Source organism: Euprymna scolopes, chromosome 25, assembly GCF_053919585.1.
Source record: "Euprymna scolopes isolate OS-2025 chromosome 25, ASM5391958v1, whole genome shotgun sequence".
Taxonomy (NCBI): domain Eukaryota; kingdom Metazoa; phylum Mollusca; class Cephalopoda; order Sepiida; family Sepiolidae; genus Euprymna; species Euprymna scolopes.
In genome coordinates, this window is record NC_136506.1 from 94,567,634 (window position 1) to 94,590,133 (window position 22,500).

The 22,500-nt window shown below is 34.2% G+C and overlaps 2 protein-coding genes across 3 annotated transcripts in view; one reads left to right on the forward strand and one right to left on the reverse strand.

Moving 5' to 3' along the window:
* The first annotated feature begins 1,627 nt into the window (after window positions 1-1,627).
* On the forward strand, window positions 1,628-12,028 carry LOC145247525 (uncharacterized). Of its 2 annotated transcripts, none has more exons than XR_013863275.1 (2): window positions 1,628-1,840; window positions 11,697-11,836. XR_013863275.1 is itself a non-coding variant. In XM_080109348.1 (2 exons), the coding sequence occupies exons 1-2, from the start codon at window positions 4,781-4,783 to the stop codon at window positions 12,026-12,028; spliced, it is 378 nt and encodes a 125-aa protein (XP_079965474.1). In that variant the 5' UTR covers window positions 4,640-4,780. The 2 variants fall into 2 exon arrangements, 1 of the variants encoding a protein (XP_079965474.1); XM_080109348.1 differs by lacking the exon at window positions 1,628-1,840 and adding an exon at window positions 4,640-4,826 and having other exon boundaries at window positions 11,697-12,028.
* LOC145247524 (transmembrane protein 41A-B-like) overlaps window positions 8,994-22,500 on the reverse strand; it is a 57,592-nt gene continuing 44,085 nt past the window's right edge. The window contains exon 6 of the mRNA XM_080109347.1: window positions 8,994-13,991. Within this exon, the coding sequence (XP_079965473.1) occupies window positions 13,813-13,991 (179 nt within the window). The 3' untranslated portion in view covers window positions 8,994-13,812. The remainder of the gene's footprint in view (window positions 13,992-22,500) is intronic.

A 22,500-nucleotide genomic window follows, 5' to 3' on the forward strand; every position in this document is an offset into this window, starting at 1 on the left:
TTGCAGATTCGGATGCAATTGGTGATAATTCAAATTTGCCTGGGCCTTCGACAAGTAGTTTCTCAATCGCAGCATTAGACGGTGCACTGCGTGCCAATCTCCCCATTTACCCAAATGAAAAGAGTAAAATCCAGGTTGTTTCTCAAGCTTCAATGGACGAAGACCCAAGAGAAAGTTATTTGGAAAGACATGCTTCAAATTCGGCTGAAGAGCAACGAAAGAATCGTCTTAAAAGAAAGGCATTAGGTCAGTTTGCTGCATGTGCTTCCGAAACCGAAGAACAACGAGACAGACGTTTAAGGAGAAATGCTTCAGCAATGTCCACTGCACGCGCTTCAGAAAATGTAGAGCAATGACGCAGATAGATGGAGGGTCAGATACAATATAGAGCCAATTTGGAAGAGCATTCAAGAATAAAAATGTCACACTGGTCTTTAAAAGCATTCAACTATGTTCTCTCTTCTAATTATGCTGAACAGCCTGTCATAAAAATACTCTATGTATAAGAAATTCTGCCATTGTCTCGCGAAAAGATGGCCAAGTGAGCCAGCGAGAATATGCTGTTCAAATGGCAAGGTAAAACTCCCACTTCTTGAAGAACCTCCACAACCGCTACTACGCTTGCTCACAGGTTCAAATCCTGAATCAAGAACCTTAATGAAAGAAATAAGGCACTACAATTGCGTATTTCAGATGACGGCTTTCGGCTCCATTTACCAATATGAAGGGGGATTTATGCGAACATTCAAAGTACAGTCTACCATTTGATTGGATCTCTTCAGCTAACTGAAAATGAAAACAATGGCGTCAAAGTTCAAAATATTTAATTTTTATGTTTTCTACCAAATTACTATGCCAATTTGGAGTGTTAAGCCTCGAAATTTTAGATACAGGGTAATCGGATGTGAAGAAAAAATTTTTTATTGGCTTTGACCCAGAAAAATAACTGCTAAAGAGTCCAGACCATCATCTGGGCAACGCCAGGTCGATATGTTTGTATTATATATAAATTCCAATGTCAGCTTGATGCTGTCTACGTCGGGCGAACCAGCGTTCACTTTGAAACAAGAATTAGACATCATGTTCCTTTAGATTTCGTAATAAAAATTAAAAAAAACAGGTTGATATGCCGTAAAACAAAAACAACCAACAAAAATGACTGAACTCGAAAAGGATTGATATGCCGTAAAATGAAGCGAAACACTACGAATGGATAGTTGAAGATATAAAGAGCTTAGAGCATAAAAACTTTTATCAAAATGATTAGATTCGGCATTAAATAACTCGAAAAGAGTCGATGTGCCGTAAAACAAAATGACCAATAATCGCCATTAAATGTTATAATCCCCCCTCCGCAATTATTATACTTCCCACGGAAAGATCAAGCTGGTGGCATCTTCAGGTGATATCATCGGGTAAAAATGTCGGCGACACTTACGATCGGCTTGATAACAAATGAGTAATTAAAACAACTCTCATAATCGCAAAGCCGATAACAATAGTCAATAAAAAAGAAAAGTTTTCAAGCTGAGTCAGCGATTGATTAACAAAAGAAATAAAGAGAGAAAAAAGACGCCATTTTCTTTTATTTTCGTTTTTTTTTTTTTAAGTATTTTAAAGTAAACACACGGTGCATATTCGACAGGTTTAGAATACCATCATTTAAAAAAAAAACCTAATGTGCCCCCCCCCCACACACACTACGACTACTAGAGAGTTGACGCTGGCTCAGGGGTTAACAAAGCGGGCTGACAACTTGTGTGTGCTAAGTTCGAACCCAATTCTTTCCACAGAAATACTTTCACTTAGAGATGTTGGCAACCTTCACGTGATTCCTCGTGTAAGTACCTGTTATACTCCTAGAAATAATTCTTAATAGAAAGATATCGGGGAAACGAATGCCAATAACGGTCATTATCCTAAATGATGATGATCCTGCTCCTTTTTTCTTCCTCCTTCTCCTCCTCCTCCTGCTCAACAATAACTACCACCACGAGGTGTGCATAATATTGTAATATTGTATTGCGTTATGTGGACAACAGAGTATTAGGATTAATATTGATTAATAACGTGTTCAGTTCTTTTTTTTTTTTTTAATCTTTATATTAATCAAAGAAAAATATTATTACTAGTGGCATAAATTATTATAAAGTTGGGAAAATTAGGCAACAAACAAGTTATTTATTTATTTACTTGGGAGTTAGCACAAGTCAAGACCCAAAGGCCACTCGAGGATAAGGGTTAATGAATGTAAGGTGGTAGTGTAGTAATCGTTAATAGTGTAGATTGGGTAGAATTTGGATTATTTAAGGGAATGGCTCAACCAAAACTTGTTTACATTGAACTTGAAGACTAACATGTTGCAATCTGCCAGGAAGCAGTCCAGTGGAATAGTATTCAACAGGCAAGCAGTTCTAGAAAAAAAGGTTTGTTCATGGAATATGTGTTTTGATTTAGGTACAGATAAAGAATGTGGGAAATTGTTGATAATGGTTGTAGTTAGTCGAGTATTTTTGTGTAAGTTTGACAATGGGGAACCATAGATTAGAGCTCAGACAAGCATTTGTCATGAAAAAAAAGACATTTATTTTGCTTTACCTTCTTATTTGTGACCCATTAGCATTAATTAAAAAAAAAATTAATCTTTTATTTTCTTCTTCTATATAATAAAGTAAAGTCAATTTTCCCCTGTCGTTTTTGCTATTATAGGTTTAGAACTAAAAGCTTCATATGTAAATCTGTCCCACAACCACCTAGTTCAAGTCTTCATTCATTTTTCCAGAAAATATGCGTTCATTTCGTTTTCTTTCAAACTTGCTTATATTTTACCCCGGTTAGCTGCTTCTCTGAGTTAAGATTTCCAACGAGAAACTTGTGGCCAGTTTCACATGCATCATAATATCTACTCCTCCTCCTACTCCCAACATTAAAACAATGACTGATCCCTTCGTCCACCCACATTCCAGATTACTAACATACTCGTTTCATTATTAATATTACAATTGAATTTTAAATAAAAGTCCATTTTCTTCTCGTATTTATTAATTGTATAAATTATATTTCAGAAATAAATTAGATGTTTTTAAAATAGTAATATGGTGCTCAATGGTAATAAAAACGAAAAGAACACAGGACTCTTAGAAACAAACATGTATTCACATATATTACAGGCAAGGCGGGTTGAGCAATACCATTCCTCAACTGTTGGGCGCGTACCAGTCTCTGACTCCGGGCACCGGTACTCGTTACCGGAAGTGACATCACCAGAGGAAGTGACGTCATGAGATAGTCCATTAATAGGGAGTTACTTTTCAATCACCCTGTATTTGAAAATATATTGAGTCAGATTTTGATTTCAGGATGCAACGCACTTCCATTTATTAACTCTGTTACCACCTCCCATGATGTGGATCAGAAGTTCAAATTTTGAGAGGCGAACCACATTGTTGTGATTTAGATTATAAAGCTGACCAAAACTGTCCCCTGGGGATACAAAAAAAAAAAAAAAAAAAAAAAAAAAAGAACATTAATTATTTTCCACCCTGGACTTACCTCTTTACAATGTCTCCCCACGGGACAGAGTTAGACACCAGGGCCGTTTTTTAACGTGGAGAAAACGGAACAAAAATTTTAAATTGTCTCAGTCGTGAAGGATTTTTCCTCCACTGAGAGAGAACAAGAAACTGGAGTGTAGCATTTGAAGAACAGATACTACACTTTGAGATATTAAATCCTTTATTCAGACAAAAATTAATATGAACAAAAAACTTAGGTACAAGGTCAACTCAAAAGGGGGAGGGAATGGGGGTCGTTGGTCATCCTTGTCACTTCAGAGGTTAACAAAAGTTTCTCTTAGCTAAAATCTTCTTCTACCATAGTACCGCATTCGCCCCTTGCGTACTTGGGGACGTCCTACTTAGCATCCAATTGTTTAAAACATTTTTTATTAGCAAAAACAAAACAAGATAACAAGAAAGGTAATACAACAGCTCTACACTTTGATCTTCGCCTGAAGGCTTAGAGATGGAATGAAATAGAATAAAGCCTGGAAGCCCAGGTAAGAGAATAAAGAATAAACTACATGTTGAGTCAGTTCAGAGAGAGAGAGAGAGAGAGCAAAATACGACAAAAACCTGTTCAAAGGAGATCTATTCATGGGAGGTAGGGAAAGGCAGCTTCATTCATAACCACAGCAGTCAGAAAGTGCAGGATGTATGGGGCGTGACAGGTGTGTAGTATGTGTGGTGGTGGTGGTGGTGATGATGGATGTGTGTGAGAAGACAAAGACGCGAGAGGGAGGGTGGGGGGGGGTCCCAGACTTGACGTCCAAAATAAAGGCCAGTGGAGCAACTTTTCTTACTCACCTGTGGATGACTCAAGCTGATAATCAGGTTTGACCTACAACACATACAACCTAACCCACCCTCATCCCCCCTACAAGGTTAAATTCATTTAAGGATCCTCCCTCCAACAATATATATATAGTATTGACATTTATATATTTTCATGATGATGTCATTTTAATTTTGCAGTTATTTTTAGCAAACATAAAGAAAACAAGCAAATAAACACATGCTATATATATATATATATATATATATATATATATATATATATATATATGAGCAAACAGTTAATAAAATATGTTAAAAAAACACTTTGAAATGAGTTAAAAACATATTTAATCTGAAAAGGAAAACACTAGATAAATGGATAGTCCTTAATCCGCAGAGTTTCGAAGAAATACTCTCCTTCTCATCAGAGGGTAGGAATTAGCAAAATGCGGGATCGGATTTTGCATGCAGAAGTATTTGATGAAACAACAAGTAAGTCAAAGATCTTACTTGAAAACAAAATAAGTTAAGCAGAGGGAATATGGTAAAGAAAAAGGTGATTACACATGAATGGATAGTCTGGTGGAAGATAAAAAATTAATATATATATATATATATTATTACCGTTTTATGTGCTTAGTTAGACATGTTTGAGTTACCGAATCGTATGAACGACCTAATAACGTTATCAGACTTTACAGAAATGGTTATTATGATTAGAAAAACGATATTAGAAGCATAAAAAAGTCTACTTGAATATTTTAAACTCCCCTCGCCCTTACCACCTTCCAATGTTTATTAAATCTTAAAACTTAACTGTTGTCGAATTAGAATTGAAATTCTCTTCCTCACCCATTTTTTTTTTTAATTATTATTCTTTTACGTTTCTTCTAATATCGTTTTCATGATTTCTCTCTCTCTCTGACAATATATGCATTCATTCTTTTCCTCATCGTCATAGTTATTGTTTCATCACATTTCGGCCAACTCATCCTCTGGCCTTCTTCAGGTGATTAACCACGACAGCATAGGAATGCTGAATCTCGTAACTGTATCCACCAGTAATTACTGCCTTCCATAGTTGTCGTCCCACTACGTTTTGGCCACTAATTCTTTGGCCTGCATTGGGTAGGATTGAAACCGTTATCTTCAGAGAATACTCACCTGGAACCGTAGAGACTTAACACCTCTATCCGCTGGGCCACGCGCCCTGAAGCGGTTGCAATCTTACTCAAGCAAGCCATCGGATTAGTTGGCCAAAATGTGATTAGATGACAACAACTATGGAAGGCAGTAAATAAGTTACAGGACTCAGCATTCCTATCCAGTCATGGTTAATCACTTGAAGAAGGCCAGAGGATGAGTTGGCCGAAACGTGGTGAAACAACAACAATTATGTAGATGAGGATAACAGTCCACAAAAAGAATGAATGCACAAATTATGAAGCCTCATCTCAAAGGATTCCAAAAATAAAAATAAATTAAATAATCGACAAATATAAATATATATATATATATTATATATATATATATATATATATATACGCACAGGTTTGCTTGATCTGTGGTAGTTAGAAGGCTTTCTTGTGTGTGTGGTGTATTTGCTCAGTTGATAGAGTGCTCGCCTTGCATGCAAGAGGCTCGGGTTTCAAATCACAAGTTCGGATGTGTCTAACTGAGGAGTCCAAAATGAGGGCGAAACTCGAGTCTTAGACTTCTGATTTGTTGACTGTCATGGCTCTTGTGAGCTGCGACATTGTCTGGCTGTGGAAATAATTATATATTCTCTCGAATTCTGAAGATTATATAACTCTGCAAAAACATTAAAAATATCGAACATATTGAGTTACCTCCCTTTCAACGTTATGAATACATATTAGGATTTTGGTAACTTATAATTCAACAAAGCCTTTAAAATTTCGAATGTACAGAGTTACCTCCCATTCATCGTCTAAAATATCCAGTAATCGTAAATCTTAAGAGGTAGGAACGAAAGAAAATTAAAAATAAATTTAGATCCTTAATTTGAAATGAAGAATAAGACTGCACTGAATATAGAGTAATGCTAATTTTTCCCCCCTATGGAACAAACAAAAACCACTTTTTGAAATTACACAAATAGGTTAGCCGATATTTTTGTAAATAAACAAAGCAAATTCCAGATACGAAACTAACATAGAATCGAAACAATATAGCCGAAGACTTAGTTGAGTAGTCCGGATTAAAAAAATAATTTAAATTAAATAAAGAAATTTAATTTAATTAATGAATAGTATTAGTAAAACATATTAAGTGAACATAGGTAATTAGTGGTAACGTTGTATGATAAATTGATTGAAAATGTGTTCTAAATAGAGATACGAAAATAGGTAAATAAATAAATCTTTAAAAAACTTTGGATGAAATAAAATATTTTCTCATGTTTTTCCTTATAAGGAAAATGGATTTCATACTGTTCATTGTTTAAGTGTTTTTTATTCAATACGTCTGACGAAAGGCTGTTCTTGTAAAAATTTTCAAACAACATAAGGTTTGAATTTGTCCGAATAGTCTTGAAACAATTGTAACTCACGATGAAATACACTATTTGTTGCTATCAATCTATTCCTTTATGTCTTCATTTTGTTAAAACAATATATGAATGCTCAATTATGAAATATGATAATTTTGTAGCTTTTAAATCAAAATGGGATGACTTAAAATGTATTGGTATATGAACAATTACCGAATTTTCAATTATATAAACCCAGTAAAATTTGGAATACTATAAATAAGACTTTATATGTATATCTATTATTTTATTCAATTCAGGTAAACAAAATCACCATTAGTCGCTACCATAAATCTGTTTCAGTCTAAAAAGACATCATCAAGCAAAAATAAGCCTCCAGTCTTGCTCGAGGCCAGTCTTTTAATGAAAATGAAAAACAAAAGTTAAAATTGAAAAATTGACAGAGTTATTGCGTAGGGAAATGTACACAGACAGATAAACAGACACATTCACTTTTATATTATACAGTATCGGCCATAATATAAGGAACAGTAATATATATTTTTCCAAGTCTGTTCATTAAAATCACGAGAAATTGATGTTGCGGATTTGAATCGGTCACTAAGAGCCTGCCTTACCATAATTCTATCTTCTCTTTGAGACGTTTTAGGGGGTCTGCCGGTTTTAGGGGATGCTTCTAATGTATTTTTATTCTTATATCGAGCTATCACACGATGAACAACACTTTTTGATCTTTGAACGATATTAGAAATTGTTGAAATTGATTTCTTTTCTTTGTAATTGTCTAAAATTAATTTTTTTTTCTTGGAGAGAGTTTTGTGAGTCGGTGACGCCATTTTTCTTTGTTGTGCTTATCAGCAGTTCCAATATTAAAAACTAGCTATTTTTATGTAAAGTTTAGTGTCTAAAAAATAAATTTTCTATTTCGTTCCTTAACTTTTTGGTTCTATTTGTTTATTCAGAGTATTTCAGAAAAATCCATGCTCTAATTTTTGAAATATACATGAATAATTGTAATTTTTTTTTCCCATTCCTTATATTATGGCCGATACTGTATATATGAGATTCCTTCAATAAGTTTCCAGACTTTTTCATATGGGCACTTCCATTGATAGTACACACGTGAAACTTTAGTCCCCTTCAAAGTAATCTCCTCTGGCTGCAATGCACTTGTTGTACCGTTCCAACAATTTCTGGAAGACACCATGGAAGTTCTCTTTTGTGAGCATGTAAATGACCCTCATCATAGCCTATTTTATCCTTTCAATTGCCTCATAACGACAGCCTTTAAGGTTTCCCCTGAGCTTAGGGAATAACCAGAGTCACAGGAAGCAAGGTCTGGACTATAGGGAAGGTGAGGAACTGCCTTGATGCCCATCTTAATCAAAAAGTCTGTGACAAGGATGGATTCGTGAACTGGTGCATTCGTGCAAATCTTCCACATCCTCGTGAACAATTGTGTACACAGTTCCCACACTGACATCAAACTGTGCATTTATTGTCTCTATAGACACACGACAATCTTATCCAAGAAATTCTTTATTTGACCAATCAACTCTGGTGTATTCTGAAGTACTTACTCCTCCCACACTTCTTATCGTTCCTCACAGACTCCCTGCCTTCCTTCAATCTCTTATGCCACTCAAAAACATGCTGGATTCAAACAATATTATCCAAAAGCAGTCTGAAGCATTCCATACATTTCCGTGGCATTTTTTTTTCCAAGTTTAAAACAAAATTTTATTGCATATCTCTCTTCGGAATTGTCCTCACGTTTAGATTGTATTTTTGAAATTCACCAGCTGTGACAATCGAGATTTAGTAGAGTGTATTCCAATTTCTGCTGCAGCTGTTCATTTGGACTTGAAATCATAAAAGTCGGTGAGTCATCTCATAAGATGTATAGCAATAACTTGCTGAATTTTCAAGTTTTTACGAGTTTTAAATGCCTGTACAAAAAAGTCGGCAAGCTTATTGAAAGTTACCTCATGTGCGTGTGTGTATATATATACACACACAAGAATGCTGATACAAAAAAGTCGGCAAACTTATTGAAGGTACCTCATATATATATATATATACACACACACACACAGATGTTGATAGAGACAGGTGAAATGAAAGATAAAAAAAAAAAAAAAAGAATCTGTAAAAATAACAGCAATTTTGTTTATTCTTTTAAAACTATTTTTATGACAACCATTAACAATGAAAATAGATTTATTTGTTGGTTTGAGAACAATTCATTAGTTTGACTCAACATCAGATTATTTTTTAACCAGATTAAAAAGATCCTGTCAACCATATGGTACACACAAACTGATTAAAAAAACAAAAAACAAAAAAAAAAAAAACTGTCTTTTTGTCAACTCTCTCATTTTTCATGAAACTATTTTAAAAAGTAAACCACAAAATAAAAAAATAAAAATACGAATCATTCGCACAGCATTTGAAGCTGTTTCTTTTGAGTTTTTTTTTTTTCTCTTTTTTTGTTTTTAAATAAATAAATTGACAATCATTGAAGGAAATCTGAAAGCTCCATTTTTATTGGTATCTACACCAAGATTCGAGAGGGGGGGGGGCTAATTATCACCTTATAATGTTGAATGTTTAGCAAGGAAGCAGCATTTTACTCTTATCTTAGAGTGGCCACCGGGCCTTGATAAGTGATGACTCCCTTGTAAAAAAAAAAAAAAAAATATATCACGTGAACCTGACACCATAAATCACATCACAGTAGATTTTAAAAGCATTCAGATATTCCCCATTTTTTTTTTTTTTTTTTTTTTTTTTTTTTTTTACATAGGAGTAACAACTTATCAAGGCCCGGTGGCCACTCGAGGATAAAGGTTAATGGGTGTACAGTAGTCAATGGGATAATATTGTACTAATCGTTATAGTGGAAATTTTGTAAATTGGATTACTTAAGGGAACGGTTCATCAAGAATTTGTTTACATTGAACTTGAAGACGGCTAAATCGTAGTCAGCTGGAAAGCAGGAAAACAGAAGACAGTTCCATAGGCATGCAGTTCTAAGAAAGAAGCTTTGCTCATGGAATCTACGCTTAGGTTTAGGCACAGATAAAGAGTGGAGCAAATTATTGATAGTGGTTTTAGCTAGACAAGTGTTTTTCGTGAAAGTTTTTTTTTACTAAACTAGCAGAGCTACCTGGCATGCCCCAGGCCAAAAGTAACCTATCTCTATTAAAACTTATATTTATTTATCCGTTTTTCTCGAAGCTCCTTTTTCTCCTCTGCCATCCCATTTATATCTACTTGGACACGCAGATGACTCTCTCTTATGTAGTAGATTCCTTGAGAAATGAGTTTGCATTTTCTTTCCTAACTAGCATGGTTACCTAGTGTTTCCCAGGTGCGGAGAGGTGCTATAATAAGGATATTGAGCAACCCCCAGAAAAAAAAAATGTTTCAATCAAAACAGCAATGAGTGCCCGTGCAACAGTAAAAAAAAAAAAAAAAATTAGCCACAGTAGGCAGGCAGGCTCAAACCTGTAGCTCGAAAGAGAAAAAGGAGGTGAAAAAAGCAAACGTGTTAGCTGTCACGGCCACGACGACTTATGATGTCACAGGCCTTTGAAATAACGTTTTATAAACGTACATTGAGATTGGTAGGCGTAGGACTTGCAAAAAATGTTGACGCAAAAACTAGCACAGAATTAATCTTTTGGGCCAATTTTTAGATATTTTCCATCAGAGAGATTGATCTTTCTATCGATATCAATTTTGTCATGGTCCAATGCATGTGTCAGAAGTTTTGGTCAGACATACAAACACACACATTTTCCCTTTTATAGAATAGACTAGCTGCAGTTTCCAGCATTGCCTGGATGTGGAGAGGGGAATCAAAACAATAGCAGGCAGCCCGGGTGGAGAGAGATGTTAAAAAAAAAAAAAAAAAAAAAAGTGGTAGAAGGCAGGAAGGCTCGAACCCGTAACGCGAAGGAGAAAAAAAAGGTGAAAAAAATCTAACGTCTTAGCTGATGTGTTCATCACGAAACCGGAAGTTGTGAGCATCCAAATTAAAGGTAGTCAATCCAAAGGAGACGATGACTTGGAAAATGTTGATGCAAAAACCGACCCCTTCTTGTGAAAAACGGCTCAGTTGAGGGTGAAGCCATTAATGTTTTTTGCCAATTTTTCATTTGTCGTCCACGAGACGGAGCTTTGTAATGATACAAATTTTGTCAGGATCCCTCGCATGTGTTGAAAGTTTTTGACAAACACACACACATATTTTGCCTTTTACATATTAAATTAGATTAGCCTATAGTGAACGTGGGCACATTACAAAAGACATCCCAAGAGTGCCATCCAGGATAAGGCCCACTGGTGGATTCTGACTCCAATACAAAAATCTTATGAGATGAGACAAAAAAGGGCAATGAACTATATTCAATCATGGGAAAGCATCGCAGATGACCGCTCAAAATGCTCAGTCGTGACTCATCAGCAAAAACTAATAGTAACAAACATTTGTAATAAAAACTGTACTTATATAACATCAGTATTTTCAATCCTCTCATAATATTCATCATCATTCAACTGATTCATCTCATTTATACTTATCCTCGAATGACTTTTAACCTTAATTGTTATACTTTCACTTAATGGCAAGTGCATAAACATCATACAACTGTATTATCATCGTCAGGAACCCAAATGCTTTCTTGTCTGTGTATACAATCACTCGGACGCTGATGTTTAGTTTTTAATAAAGGTTTATTACAAAGATAAGAGCAATCACATAAAATTTGTGTTTCTTTTTTTTGCGGACGGTTATCTTCATCTTCATAATTGTTGTTTTACCACGTTTGTCTCTACAATTCCAGGTGAGCATTGTCAAACGGTTTCAATCCTACTCGAAGAAGGCCAGAGGATTAGTTGGCCAAAACTTGGTGAGACAACAACTATGGAAGGCAGTAATTATTGGGGACACAGTTACAAGACTCAGCATCCCTATCCCATTGCGAATCATCACCTGAACGAGGTCAGAGGAGGAGTTGAACAAAACGTGGTTAGACAACAACAAGTAACTGTACTTGGCCTTCGGGACAAGACAGCACTAGTCTGTGCATCCGTCGAGGAGCCAAGTTTCAATACATGTTCCCTCCTTAAGCATGGCATGGGCGGTGCTGGGTCCTTCGGAACTCATCCCGCTTAGGTTCTAGCTAAGTCATTTTAAGAAGACTCTTGACTGGTAGTACAAATGAGATCCTGTTCCTGATTTTATTTTTTGGTACTAGAGAACCTCTGAGTCTGCCCATCCCCTTTGTGCTACATCCTTGTTTTTTCAACACCCCCGGTCACTCCCCTACTCAGAGGTCACCTTCCAAACCCCCTCCACCCGTTGCTTTGTTTTCTCCCACTTCCATTAAGGTATTTTCTCCAATCCCCATTAGGGATCGCCCTGCTTAAAACAGTGGGGGGTCTAGTCACCTAGATTAGTACAGGGGGGTCTCACTAACAACCCAGTAGGATTATTTTTTGTTTTTGATATGAACACTCTTGATTAGTTTTCCCCACTCCACGAACAATCTTTCTCTTAATTCAAAAACTTTTTATTTTCTAATGAAATTGAATTTTAGTTTTTCACACATGCACACACACACACAAAATTTAAAAAAAAAAGAAAAGAAAAAAAAGATGCATACACAAACACACAGACAACTGTTTATAAATTGTAAATATGTTTTTGATTCTTAAACGCTGGGGATTTATTAGTTAGATTAAGATCCATAGAGTGAATGAGGTATTTTGGTAAATGTTGCCAGTCAAGAGTAAGACTCCAAAGTCTACATTTATTACTTTTAATCACTTTAGTCACAAAGACCCTGAACCCTTCCCCTCCCAAATTTCTTGTAGGGCTTTGTGCCTAATTTTGTTGTTTAAAAATCTTTTGTTTTTTACTTAATTGTATTTTCAAAATTTTAAAAGCAATAAAATATATAAACAAGATCAAAGTGTAGTATCTGTTCTTCAGATGTTGCACTTCAATTTCTTGTTCTCTGTCAGTGTAGGAGAAATCCTTCACGACTGAGACAATTTTTATTTTTGTTCCTTTTCTCCACATTAAAAAACGACCCTGGTGTCTAACTCTGTCCCGTGGTGAGGCATAGTAAATAGGAAGACAGTTCTTGCTGGAGATACATTAACGAGACTCAGCATTTCTATCCTATTGTGGTTAACCACCTGAAGAAGGCCAGAGGATAAGTAGGCCGAAACATGGTGAAAGAACAACAACAACAACTATGAAGATGAGGATAACAGTCCGCAAATAAAATGAATACACAAATTATGAAACCTCGTCTCCAAGGATTCACAAAAATAAATAAAACATAAAAATAATATTCAGAACTACAGAAAGCATCCAATTTTGTTTAATCCTTTCATGAATTTAAATCGCCTCATAGTATTCTTCATCATTCAACTGACGATCTATCCATCTCATTAACATTTATCCTCGAGTGGCTTTTGGCCTTGATCAGTAGTGGCTCATTAGTAAATTAAAAAAAATATATATATAAATATAACCCTTTTTAAAGTAGTTTAGTGCCGAGTCTATTCATCTTGGTAAAATTTTTTTATGTTTCGAGTTGTTAATCTCTTCAAATATTTATTCATGGTGTAAATGCACGTGCATATCAGCAGCTGCAGTTTCATGTGATATCCAGAACAGATTCTATTTAACCCATAGGTTGGACTCTGACAGGTACTACCACTTTGAATCAGAGTGGACCTGGGAGTTCTCACAACTAAATTAGTCACTTGATGACAGTCAGAATGTAATAAAGGGAAAATAGAAAAAAAAGTAAGACTAACGCCCCCCCCCCCAAAAAAAAAACAAAAAAACAAAACGGTGGAATTTTTTTTAAGTTACAGTTAGATTGTGGTAGTAAGATTTGTTGAAAAAAAAAATAAAAAAATAAAATAAAAATATAAGGATTATTAATCCATTTTGATAGTTTTGCCCTTCCACCATTTGATCAGGATCCCGGGCACCACCGAAACAAGGGCAACTAACAGGAGCTTGAAAAGGATCCAGAAAGTGAAGATATCATTTACGGATTTTATCGAAGACAGGACACAACCCGTTTGGACGCAGATGAAGTTGTATGGCATCAAACCTGCAATGAGAAAATGAAAAGACAAAAATACAATGGGTGAAATATTAAGAAAAAAAAAACTCTAGAGTGTGGAAACCAGCTAACATAACTGAATAAACTTAAACCATCACTGATAATGACTTGTGCAGAAAATCCTTGGAAGTAAAAAAAGAAAAAGATAAAAATAATGTATTACTATGCATTTTCTTTTTACTAAGTTCTTTTCATTTAATGTCACTTTTTCTGTTATTCAGTGGGTTTAAACATTTTCTGATATTATGCAATCTCACTATCGAGTGGGTCAATTGTCTTCTCCAGTCATTTGCTTTCAGGATTGGTTGGTTCATTGTTTTACGGCATATCAACCCTTTTCGGGTTATTTAATGCCGAATCCAAAGATTTTGAAGAAAAATTTTTTTAATAGAATATATTTGTTGTTTTCACCTCGGTTTCTATTTAACCCATAGTTGGGACCCTAACAGGTACTACCACTCTGGGTCAGAATGGACCTGGGAGCAATGGTAATTAAAGGGTGGCTCCACACTCACCAAAGCCCACAAGCTGGGGCCTCACCACTGGATATAGTTTAAGGTCATATCCAGGACCCCCATTGAGGGACTTTTACCCTCTGTAGGGGGGCAGTTGGTGTATTCTGATGCCCCACCGACAGGGCCTGCTTTCAGGAAGATGTCGGTGTCCTTTATTATACAGTATTCCCAAATTGTCACTCATCTGGTACTGACCAGTCTAAACGTTGCTTAACTTTTGGTGATCTAACAAGAATCCGTGCGTCAACGTGATTATGCCCTAGAATAGATAAGATTATATAGCTAGAGATAGAATTCTAGCCAAACGCAAAGGATTAGTGACCCCCTCTTCATAAAAATCTATTACAGGAAGAACTATGAAACCAATGATAAACTCTATATCTTCTATTCATGTCACGTCATTTTTCGCTTGTCCAGAGGTCAAACATTTTCTGATATTACACAAACCCAAACACCACTTATGGTTCAATGGGGCTATCACCTTAAAAATCCACTCTGTGCAGTTCCAATCAATTGTTTCCAAGTTTCCTTGGCTGCCAATCTTCCTGCGATTTAAGGCATCCATGTTTCTGCAACAGTTTATCCAGGACAATGAACATTCCACATAACCACACGAGTTTAATCAATTCATCTTTACGATAAATTCTATGCTGTGCAAATATAGTGCTTTCAGCAAATCCTGACTTGACATATTTAGTTTTGTTAGATTTTAAATTGTAGAGATACTTAGTTATCGATGTGATTGCATTGCAGTTGGGCAGGATAGAGCTGAGTGAGCACACAGCATTCACTGTTGTATATCATGATGATCCTGACACGGCTGCTACACAACTAATCAATTCATCTTTACGATAAATTCTATGCTGTGCAAATCTAGTGCTTTCAGCAAATCCGCTGACATGATGTGTTGATTTTGGTCAAGCTCCACATTCATCTGATCATGAATTTGTTATTGCAGTCATGCAAGAGAGAAAAGGCTGAGTGAGGGCCCAACATTCGCTGCCATATCACACACGACAGGACATTTGATAAAATTTCATATAAAGAATCTGACACAAGAAAATCAAAGAGAATTTTGTTTGGATTTTCACGCTGTTCACTTAAATTTATTTGGAATTATTCAAACAATGGTAAAATCATCTTATGTTATTTTTTTTTGTTTTTTTTTCAAAGAAAACAAAAAAAAGACAAAAAACAACGAAATTCTAAAGATAAAAATAAAAAAATTGTCAATATTAAAAAGAAATAAAAATTTGTCAATATAAAATTAATAAAAAATTGTCAATACAAAAATTAATAAGAAAATTGTAAAGATAAAAATTAATAAAAAATGCCAAGCTGAAAAAAATAAAAAAATGCCAAGCTGAAAAAATAAAAAAAATGTCAAGAAAAAATTTTAAAAAATTGTCAAGATCAAAAAATAAAAAAATGTCAAGATAAGAAAATAAAAAATACCAAGCTGAAAAAATAAAAAAATTGTCAAGATAAAATTTAAAAAAAAAATTTTCAATATAAAAAATAAAAAAAATATCAAAATGAAAAAATAATTAAAAAAATATCAAAATGAAAAAATAATTAAAAAAATATCAAAATGAAAAAATAATTAAAAAAATATCAAAATGAAAAAATAATTAAAAAAATATCAAAATAAAAAATAAAAAAATTTCAAAATAAAAAAAATACCAAAATAAAAAAATAATAAAAAAAATAAAAAAATATCAAAATGAAAAAATAATAAAAAAAATATCAAGATGAAAAACTTTTTTTTTAATTTCAAGATGAAAAAATTTATGCAATCATGCTCTGAAAGTGTCATCTCTGTGTTGCAGATATTGATGGTGTGAAACTAAGAAAACAACTCCTGTTATAGACATCTGTCAGAAGCAGAGATGTGTCACTCAATTCCTCCATGCAGAAAAAAATTGAACCAATCAATATTTACCGGTGTTTACATCGCCAATGCAGTTGATTGCAGCACAGTTAGGATATGGGTCCGTCGATTTCAGAGTGATAGAGATGCAAGCAAAAAAGAATGCTCCAGACTTTTACGACTAAGATATCAGAAGAGACTGGCAAAAGTGCACTGAGAATAGTGGTGACGATATAAAAAAAATATATTCTAGAACACAAAAGGTCACCGATACCACCCCCGTCTTTGTAGGTTTTCATTGTTTCAGAGTTAAAATAAAAATAGGAGGCCTTATTTTTGGAACAACCCTAGTACATATTATTACTATATACAAGGTGCTTTCAATAAGTTTCCAGACGTTTTTTGTACAGGCATTTAAAATTGTCGTAGACTCTTGAAAATTCAGTATGTTATTGCTGTATATTGCTGTGTATCTTACGAGATGACTGACCAATTTTTATGATTTTGGATTTAAATTAACAATTACAGCAGAAATTGGAATACGTCCTACTAAAGCCTGGTTGTCACAGCTGGTGAATTTCCAAACTGCAATCTGGATGTAAGGTCACTTTAGAAGAATGATATGCAATAAAATTCTGTTTTAACCTTGGAAAAAAAAAATGCCACAGAAACGTATGGAATGCTTCAGACTGCTTTTGGACCATCTTGTATGAATAGAGCACCAGTTTTTGAATGGCATAAGAGATTCAAGCAGGGAGTCTGTAAGGAATGATGAGAGGTGTGGAAGGAGTAAGTCAGAACACCAGAGTTGATTGGCCAAATAAAGAATTTCATGAATAAGGATCGTTGTGTGTCTATAAAGACAATAAGTGCACAGTTTGATGTCAGTGTGGGAACTGTACACAGTTATTCACAAGGAGCTGAGGATGCGGAAAATTTGCACAAACGCACTAGTCCACAACTCCATTTTGTCACAGACTATTTGACCAAAATAGGTATAAAGACAGTTCATCACCCTCCAGACATTGTTCTCTGTGGCTTAAAGGCTGTCATTATAAGACAATTGAGATGAAAGAGGCTGTGACGAGGGTCATTGACATGCTCACACAAGAGCACTTCCATGGGACCTTCCAGAAGTTGTTGGAATGGTACAACGAGTGCATTGCAGTCGGAGGAGATTACTTCGAAGGGGACCAGTTTCATGTGTGTACTATCAATGGAAGTGCCAATATGAAAAAAGTCTGGAAACTTATAAAAGGCATCTCATATATATATTTTTTTATCTAAAAAAATTCTGAACAGTAAAGAAAAATAATATACAAAAAAATATAATTAGTCTGAATAATTCGCCTCCACTCCACCATAAAAAATTAACATGTTCTTCAATTGTATAAACAAACGTTAAAAAAAAGAAAAAATTAAAAAAAAAAAAAAGAAAATAATTATATTAAAAGAAAAAAAAAATGACAATTTACAAAAAAATGAAAGTAAATTCGAAAAAAATAGGAAAAATCTTAATGAATCTGGACAAACAAATCAGTTGTATCTAATTTGGAAATTTTGAAATCGCATTTGATTTTTCAGGAAATTGTTTGGAGAAAATTAGAAATCCAGGGAAGGGAAAGGAAAGAAATTATTAAGGTGAGGGGAGGGAAGAGCAATTAGCAATGATTGTTGCTGCTGTTGTTGTTGTTGTTGGTGGTGGTGGTGGTGGTGGTGGCGGAATAGGATTTCATCTTCATTAGAAAAACAATTTTTAACTAATTTATAGGTCAGAAAATTGCAATTTGGTTGTGGGGAGAGAAATTGATGGCTGCTTCCGAACCAAGATGCTAATAAGGAATTTCAATAACAGAATATGGGAATGGCTGATTATATTCACAAAAAATAAAAATAAATAAATAGATAAATAAAATAATTACAAAGTTGTGTTTTAGAGCTTAGTTTGTTTTAATTAAAAACAAAATAAACAAAAAATCCGCAAAATTAATTTAAATTAATTCACATGTTTACATTGGCAAGTTTATGTTCATTACTTGGGGTACAAAAATATTTTGAAAAAAATATTCGCAACATGTTATGCTAAAGTTTTATTTTTAAGAAAAAAAAAAAAAAAAAAAAAAAAAAAAAAAAATGGACCCATTTATTTCGTACCCCGACAAAAAGTGTGATTGATGTCTTTTTTGTTTTCCAAATTTCACGAGAAAACATCCAGCTTCTAAACACCGCGAAGGTCAAAAATAAAAAATCTAACAAAATATCCATTTCATAGTGCTAACATTTTTATCACTTTGTTTGCTCTAAACTTTTCAAATATATCATGTATATTATTATTTATTACGAGCCTGGGTGCCCGGCATTGTCCGGGTGTTTGGAGGTGTGTGTTGAGCAAAAAAATAAATAAAAAATTTTTTTAAAAAGTGGCAGTAGGCAAGCAGGCTCAAACCTGTACTGTGAAGGAAGAAAAGAATGTAGGGAAAAAAAAAAAAAAAAAAGTGATGTCTTGCTGTTGTGCCCATCACCAAACCCGAAGTGGCAAAGGTTTAAATTAAGGCTAGTCAATTGAAAATATTGGCGAAAAAAAGCGACCCCTATCTGTAGAAAAGTGCCCAGTTGAGGGTGAAGGAATGAATGTTTTCAGCCAATTTTTCGATATTTGTCATCTGAAGAGTTGAGTTTCAAAACGATACTGATCTTGTGAAAATCCGTCGCCTCTGTCAAAAGTTTTAGGCAGACATGCGAACATACATACATACATACATTTAACCAGACAGGTGAGATTTATATTATAGCAGGCATGTGAAAGGATATTCATTTCTGAACAAAATTTTGAGGACTTAAGGTGCTTTGGATTCTGAAATAACTATTTTAGTAGAACTACCTTGAAATCTTGAAATACCAAAAGCGTTTTTATGGTTGGTAGATATTGCTAGATAAAACGAGCGATTCCACACTTCTGGAGTTATTGAAAAGATTCAGAGAAAGAGAGCATTAAAATGCCATTCTAAATTAGAAATGTTTCGGTAAAATTTATGTCTCTATTTACTTGCTGAAAAGTTGAAATTCAATTCAGAGAACCATTGTGATACTATCAATCCCCCCCCTAAAGTATTAGGAGTAGGTTGGTTGGTTGTTTTTGTTTTACGGCATATCAACCTTTTTCAGGTTATTTAATGCCGAATCTAGTTATTTTGAGGAACGATTTTTAATGGAGTATATTTTTTTTTTAAGTCAGATTCTATTTAACCCATAGTTGTGACCCTAACAGGTACTACCACTCCGAGTCAGAGTGGACCTGGGAGCAATGGCAATTAAAGGGTGGCTCCACACTCCCCAAGGCCCGCAAGGTGGGGTTTCACCATCGGATATAGTTTTAGGTCATAGCCAGGACCATTAGGAGTAGGAGAAAAAAAAGAAAAGAAAATGAAATATAACAAAAAGAAAAGTAGGTTTATCAGGTAACAAAAGAAATAGGAAATAGGGTTTATTAGTAGACAACGGATAGCAATTTGTTCTTAACGCAGACAAAAGAGAGTTCAGATGGGATTTTGATCAAGGTGTAGCAATGACTGTAACAAAAGGACCAGACAGTAGATGTAGATATATTTAGAGTTTGTTTGGGGACACGTTGGAGGTGGCTATGAATTTGCACCAGTCAATGAGTTTTTATGATGGCAGAGCTGTTCACAGACGCTAGTGTTTTGAAAACATTTTTATGACAGTCCAGATGATGACTGTCCAGTTGGTTGATGATAGAGTTGAGAGTTCAGCTGGACACTTAACGGCAGTTAGAATTTGGATTCCGTTGAAAATGGCTTGTGGCTCGGCGCAGATGGGGAAATAAATTGATCAACCGACTGATGAACACTCGACACAGTAAACATAGATATGGACTTTAGCAGGTAAAGGGTTGGCATTATCACACACGCAACCCAGATTTCAACGAATATATATGTGTGACAGTGTCATTGGATGTAACAATGATGATGATGATGATGTGACGATGATGAAAAGAAATAGCATTATTAAGAAAAGTTATTATAGTATTGATGTGATACACACACACAATTATTTGTGAATAAAAGGCAAAAATAACCTTGAGGACACACTCTGCCCGACTGCTAGGAGACCAACACCATTCAGAGAAAAGAAAAACCCTCGACTTAAGTCTTACTTCATTCTAAGCCACTGAAACTACACTGTGAAGAGACAAGTCTCCAGATTTAAGGTTGACTGCCCCAACTTTACTAATAGAAGCCGCCCGTCGCATAGCATTTACATCAGAGTCAGAAACTTATGGATAATCAGAATTTTATAACTTTCAATGAATAATTATCCTGTTTTTTTTTTATACAATAAGCTTGTTAATCTCTTCTTCTTTTGGTTTGAAATGACCTCTACTCTCCAGTGATGTTGACTTGACTTGAAGAGTATTTTACACCCGGGGCAAGCCGGCCTCCCCTCCCACCCCACTAGTTATATTTAACTTTTTCTTCTCCAAGGAATTATCTCCTTCTAACAAAATGAAGAAAGAAAGAAAAAAAAAAAAACTACGGACGGGACTTATTACCCTGATAAGGCTATTTTTAACGGAATATTGGACTTCCAACAAAAAGTAAATAAAAAATGATTTTATCATTTTTTATTTACTTTTTAAGTTTTCTTATTTATCTTTGAATTCTATTCAAAATAAAGTGTGTAACTGCTTTTTTACTTCATTTTCCCACTCAAAGCTGGAGTGAAGCACACGTGACATAACTGGACAGCACGTACATTTAACTTTTTTCTTCTCCAAGGAATTATCTCCTTCATAACAGCAAAATGAAAAAAAAAAAAAAAAAAAGCAAAAACTACAGACTGGGTTTATTAACCTGATAAGGCTATTTTTAGCGAAATATTGGACTTACTAAACAACAAAAAGTAAATAAAAATTATTTTATCATTTTCCTGGCATTTAAAGTTTTCTTTATATATATATATATATATATATATATATATATATATATATATATATATATATACACACACACACACACTAACATTAAAACTTCTTTAAAATAATCCAAAGAAAATGAAATTTGAGAAATATTAACTAGCAAGATCCGTCAAAATTCCACGGAATGAGAAATATATTTACTCAATAAATATATTTTGATAAAGCTAATATTTTTCTGGATAGCACAAAAAAATTACATTTTTGGACAGAAAAACCAATAAGACACAGCAAATATGAGTTTATTAACATTTCTATGGAAATATTGTCCACTGTTTTTAAATATAGAACTGACCCAAATGAAAAAAAATTAATAAGTTCTAATAGTCAGGAATTAATATTGTGCTACATAGTTCAATACAAATAATAAAAACGCATTGTAAGAGATAGTCTTTAATTTACGCCTTCAGTTCAGCACCTTTTGGCAGACAATGTTGTCCTTTTTTTTGTCCTGTTTTTTTTTAATTTTCCATTTTTTTTTTTGTAATGTTTCGCTGACTTTCTTTGGTGAAAAACCACTGCGCATCGAAATTATGTTTCTTTCTCACACCATTATAACATAGATCATATATTAATATGATGATATTAAAAAAAAAAAAAAAAAAAAAAAAAAAAGACTAAATCAAAGGGAGGTCACTCATATTCTTGTCCAGGGTTGTCAGATTGCCCTTTTTAAAAGTAAATTTTGTAAATTTGCCTTTTTTTCAGCAGTTTGGCCTTCAAAAAAATAGTATTCGACCCTTCTCAGAGTGTAACGTATGAACTAAGGAAGGAACAAGCAAGATATTATAGCGAATGACGTCTAATATCTAGGGTCAAAATTTCAAACAGAGATATTTGAATTTTCACAAAAAACTTGAGCTGAAACATGAAAATAACACCCAAGATGAGAACAAGTAGTCTTGAACGTTTCTGATTTTTTGAGATGAGGATTGATTATTCATTTTTTTTAATTTTATAAGCATTGACATACGAGTAGAATAAAACCCAAGTCGACAAAGACAATGGGATGGGTATATAATGCTTTCTAAACTCGTCGGTAAGTAAAAATATAACATGAAGACATAGATGTAAACTAATGAACGGGACGGACAAAATTAGGGTTCAGGTACAGCTTTA